At 24.1% G+C, this 6,000-nt stretch overlaps 1 protein-coding gene across 1 annotated transcript; it reads left to right on the top strand.

Annotated features, from left to right (window-relative positions):
• Nucleotides 1–1,634: 1,634 nt before the first annotated feature.
• Nucleotides 1,635–4,038, top strand: Phum_PHUM001810 (chromobox protein, putative; the record flags this gene model as incomplete). Its single annotated transcript, XM_002422531.1, has 6 exons — nt 1,635–1,700; nt 2,354–2,397; nt 2,578–2,903; nt 2,950–3,230; nt 3,327–3,581; nt 3,655–4,038. 6 exons carry the CDS (start codon nt 1,635–1,637, stop codon nt 4,036–4,038), a joined length of 1,356 nt encoding a protein of 451 aa, XP_002422576.1.
• Between the last annotated feature and the right edge of the window lie 1,962 nt (nt 4,039–6,000).

Here is a 6,000-nt window from a genome sequence, read left to right on the forward strand (position 1 = left end):
GGCGAAACAATCATTTTAAATTGAAATCGTTTGCATTTATCGCAATTTAAGAAAACCGAGACCGGGTATGTTTCACGTTGAAAATATCATTTTTTTATTTTAAATTTACAGCAGATGTTTTGGACCAAATATCTGTCATCTGCCGAATGCCAATGAAGCTGAAAAAAATACCAAAATTAGTTATATCTTTTTTACTGTACTTAGAAATAATAATAATAATAATAATAATTCATCACTTTATATGTTTGTCTATTTGTTAATCTTACCTTACGAATAAAAGTAACAAAAGTTTCCATGAATTGAAATTTCTTATAAAATAATTATTCCTACCTAATAAATAAATATTTTTCTTTTATTTACGTGTAACAGTAAGTTTTTTTTTGTAGCACTAACAGAAAAAATTGAGCGCCAAAATTTCAGACTCCTAATATGCATTGTTGTGCATGAAACACGTTTCAGTTACTAAATACTAAGTTAATGTAAAAAGTATACTTAGTTCTTTTGATAACAACATAAATAATTATTAAACTTTTTCTTTTTTTAACGATTGTTTTTTTTAAAGTCAAATTATTAAAAATTATTCAAAAATTTCAGAAAAGTTTTTCACTACGTTAACTTTACAGTGTTTACTACTAATTAATAATCGCGATAAATAAAATTTAAAATGACGTTATTGTTATTATAATTTATTTTTTAATATAATAAATAATATTTAATAATCGTTTTGTAAATATTATGATAAATATTAAATAACATAAAATATTTACATAAAAAAATTTATAAAAAAAAAACACACAACACCGGAACTCATTTGACTTGAATAGTAGTGACGTCAGATTAAACAAGATGGAGTAGGGGGATGACGTAAAGGAACGAAGTATTAGAGCTTCGAGAATGGTCGAGACGTTGATGCGTATGTTTTGTTCAAGGCATGTGAATTACATTAAATTATTTTCTGTTTTATTTTTAATTTGAAATTTATTTGTTAATCAATCACTTTTGTAAATAAATAATTATTTATCAGAATTGAATTTTTATTATAATTCGTGATTATTTGAATTGGTGTTTGTTTGTTAATTAATGGTAGTAAATTAGCGTTAACAGCTTTAGAGAAGTTCATGGAATTAAACTGGATTTTGCGATTGGCAACAAGCTAATTTTGTTTATGTTGTTTAAAAAAATATGTTTACTACTGACGATATTTAAATTTACACATTTTTTTAAATAAATACGTTTCGTTAATGAAATTTTATGTAATACACATTTTTGTTTACTGTTTATAACAAACACAAGCAAATGTCTTTGAATTGTCAGTGACAATAATTTTCGGTACTAAATTTATTATTGAAATATTAATAATAATATTTATTCATTATATATGTGAAATTTAATTAAACGACGTAAAGTTAATAATTTTTTAATTAAATTTAATATTAATATAAAGTTTATTATTTTAATTTAAATATTTTGCTATCAAAAGTTTTTTATTGTGTTAACTGTTATTTTCTATTGTTTTAGAATAACATACTCTTACATTTGAGTTTACAAACAAATATATATATATATATATGTAATATAATAAAATGTATTTTATCAATACATTATATTTTCATTAGTGAGTGGTTATTATTATTATGGAATTACCAATGGGGGACAGAGTGTATGCTGCTGAACGTATTATGAAAAAAAGGATAAGGAGGGTAAATATTATCATTATTACTTAATATATTTTTACATGTAATAAATGTTATCAATGGAAATATTTTTTTCCTCGATTGTAATAAAGCAACTTTCACTTGACCAAAATTTGCTTTTTTTTTTTTTTTTTTTAAAATCAAACAAATTTTAAAAAAATAGCCTTGGGAAAAAAAATAATTTAATTAGGACAAATTTTGAATAAATTATATCTTATCAAACTATCAGCTAAAAGCTCTCAAAAATTTTGTTGCTCAAACCGATTCGACTGACATCATTCGAATTCGATAATAACCAAAAACAATTTAACAATTTTTTTTTTTTTTTTTTTTTAACAAAGCCATTTTTTCCTACAAAAATAAAATAAGTTTTATTTTTTATTTTTAATAAATATATGCACATACATGCTTACTTTAAAATAATTATCTAAGTATTTTAGAAATTTTTGTGTTTTCGATAATTTTTAATTAAAAGAAATTTTAGTAATAAAGTATTTTTGAATTCGAATAATAAATTTGTGTTATTAAATAATGTTTTAATATTATAAATATTATATTATTAAGTAAAATTTTTGAATCTGTCATGACTACAAAAGTGATTCAGAAAAATTTTGCTGCTGATTCATGGTTTTTCTTTTTTTTTTTTTTTTTCTGTTTAGGGAAAGGTTGAATATTTTGTAAAATGGAAAGGATGGAGTCAAAAGTAAGTTTGTGTTATTTATTTGAATGACTCATAATTTTTCCCGATAAAAAAAAAAAGGAAAAATTTATTTTTCATTTTTTTCTCTTAATTAATAATTATTTATAAAGATTTATTTATTTATTAATTTTTTAAAATTATTTTTTCTTAATTAATTATTAATTTTCTACATTAAATTTTTAGGCACAGTACCTGGGAACCGGAAGAAAATATTTTAGACGGACGTTTGATAGATATTTTTGAAGAAAACCAAAGAGGAGAATACTCAAGTAAACGAGGTGCAAAAAAAAAGGAACAGCTACTTCAAAAAGAAAGAGATAAAGAAAAACTAGCAAAGGAAAGGGAAAAGGAAAGATCTAAAAGTGAAGAAGAAGACGAGGAGGATGATGATGGAGGAGAGAGTAGTCAGGATGAAAGTGCAGATGTTTCCAACAGATTAAACGTCGAAGAGACTGATCAAGAAGATGCCTCTCAAAGCTGTTGGTTAAACTTTAATATAAAATCCCAAAGTTAATATTAAAATTTGTATATTCGGAAAAAAAAAAATAATTTTAGGTACGTCTGACGAAAAAGATGGTAAAAAAGGAAGGAATAAAGAACCTGAAGATTTGAATGATGATAGTTGTAGTAGTGATGATGCTCCGTTACAAGGAAGATTAAAAGACAACGGTTTTACGTCTGATTCTAAATTACGGGAAACGGGTGCGAAAAGAAAAGCGGAAGTTTTGTCAAAGGAATCGGGAAAAATTGGAGTAACTATAACTACTAGTCCAGGAGGAAATTCAAGCCCGCCCCCAGTTAAAATTCCTAAAATAAAAGAAAATTTAACGTCAAACGTTAGTCTTTTTTTATTTTCTCTTTCGGTTACGATTTGATTTATTTTTAGAACATGCGAGTAAAAAAAAATTTTTTTTTTTTTTAAATTTTAGCAGAGTGAAAAAGTTTCTAATAGGAGGCTCAGTACAAAAGGTGAAAAAGAATCAAGTTCAGAAAGTAAATCTTCGTCCGGGAAAAACGATTTGAAAAAATTATCATCGAGTCCTCCCCTAACCAATGTTAAATCTCCACAATCAAATTTTAAAATTTCTTCTCCGCCTCCCGCGACAACATCCGTTTCCGCAATCAAACCGGATGTCGAAAACAAAAAATTGACGATTCCGGTTTCGACGAACGGAATCAAAGAACCTGTACGTAAAATGAAAAATAATAATAATAATAATAAAGAAACGTTTTTTTACATTGACTTTGTTTTTGTTTAAGGTTAAAAACGAATCGAATTCCGATGCTTCGATCGTTAAAAATGAAGAAGTGTCAAAGCAAAAAAAATCACAACAGCAAACTCAGGAAAGTAATGGAGGATTGTCGAAAAAGGACGACGGAGTCAACAATCAATTAATTAAATCCGACGATAAATTAAACAATAATAACAATGTCGACGACGAGAGACTTGGAATCGTGACGACGGAAGTAATAACTCATCCCGGGGGTGATTATTGGAGGACGAGAAATCCTGTAGCCGATCAAATATTTATTACGGACGTTACGGTCAATCTTCAAACGGTCACAATAAGGGAATGCAAAACGGAAAAGGGATTTTTCAAAGAAAGAGAACACAAAGAACAGCAGAAGAGTGATATTAAATAAGAGCGATGATTTAAATTTTTCCATTTTCTTCTTCTTCTTCTTCTTCTACGTCGTTGTTACTTTATTACTATTATTATTATCGAAAAGAATCGCTCACACGTTATTTTCAGGGGTAATTTTTATTATTATTATTATTATTGGTAATTAATTGATGAAAGATTTATTATATAATAAAGAGTTATGAAAAATATAATAATCGGAAAATTTATAAAGTTGTTGAAGAAAAAAGTATGTAAAGCTCATAAACTTAAAACTTTTAACTTTATAAGTGTGAAAAGAAATGGCGCGCGAATAGTTTTTTTTTTTTTTTTATTTTGCTTATCATTTATTTTTTATTTATTTATTGAAAACAATCAATCAATAAATTAGTCAATTGTTGTCAGTTAATCAGTCAGTCAATCAATCAATCACGTTTACATTCGAGAATTTACGAAATTTAAAGACGAAAAAAATAAAAACAAATCAAATCAAAACAAATCAAAAGGAAAAAAAAAAAAAAAAAATTAATTTGTGCTTTAATAGTTAATTATTATTATTATCATTATTATTATTATTATTTTTTTTTATCATTGCAAAAAATTGTACATAACGCACGTTTCATAATTATCATCATCATCATCATCATCATTTTTTTCCATTTTTTTTTTTGTCGGCTTTTTTTTTGTGTGTGTGCTCTTTTAAGATGGCACGCCGCGTGAAAAGTTTTTGTTTTCTCTCTCTCTGTCTCTCTTTCTTTCTCTCTTTGTCTCTTTATAAAGTTAAGAGTTAAATGATAACGATAAGAATAAAAATAAATAAATAAATAAGAATTGAATTAAGGTACAATTTAAAAGTTTAAAATCCTAAAAAAATTTCACAGTTGATTGAATTATCAAAAGAAAGAAAGAATGGAAAATGGGGAAAATTGTTGCGAGAGAGTTTTTCCGATGCACCACGTGATGCACGTGCAAGTGTATAAAAAAAAAAAAAAAATGTATGTGTAAATGCGAAATGTTTTGTTTTTTTATTTTTATTTTTTTTTTAATTGTAATGTAATGAATATTATTTATTTATTTATTTTTTTTTTTTTTTATAAACAATTCGAAATTTTTTTTATAATTTTTTTCAACGTTTGTTTGGTTTTTGCAAAAATGAAAAAGGGTCAATCAACCAGTGAGAATTTTTTTAATTTTTTTTTTTTTTTGGGGGGGAGGGAAGGGGGCAAAAGTTGAGAAAAATGAATTTTTTTTTTTTTAGCGATGAAATAAAACTTTCTGATCGTGACACGTGTGATCACACGTGTTAATGTATTATTAATTTATTTTCTTATTATTATTATTTTAAAAAAAAAACATCCCTAAGAGAAATCAAGTCGTTGTTTGTTTGTTTTTTTTTTTTTTTTTTAAACGTATTATGTATCATCATTATTATTATTATTTATTATTTATGTATTTTTTGATTTAAATGAATGAATGTTACGTATTATTATTATTATCATCATTATGTTTTTCAATGAATTTCGATTGTAATTTTTTTTTTTTTATAATCATTATTATTTTTTTTTTTTTTTTTAATTGTAAATTTATTTATTCGGTATTCATTGTAATATATATATAATTTTTTTTTTTTTTTGAATTTTTGGTTTTTGTAAAAAAAAAATTTACAAGCGAATTAATAATTCTCATATTAATAAAAAAAAATAAAAATAATTAAGTTATTATTATTGATTTGTTAAAATGAAATATATTATATGTAAGTCAGGGCATTTTTGAAAAAATAATTATAATTTATATTTGAAAAAAAAAAATAAAGTTCAAATATTCAAAAATTATGGGATTTGTTTTTTTTTTTTTTTTTTTTTTCCCCGAGGATGATTGATGATGATGAAAATTTTTTTTTTTTTTTTTTAAATCCTTATATAAATTTTAAATTATTATTAAAAATAGTTTTGATTTGATGGGGGAAAAAAAAAAAAAAAAAAAA

Source organism: Pediculus humanus, genomic scaffold, assembly GCF_000006295.1.
Source record: "Pediculus humanus corporis 1103172107360 genomic scaffold, whole genome shotgun sequence".
Lineage (NCBI taxonomy): Eukaryota > Metazoa > Arthropoda > Insecta > Psocodea > Pediculidae > Pediculus > Pediculus humanus.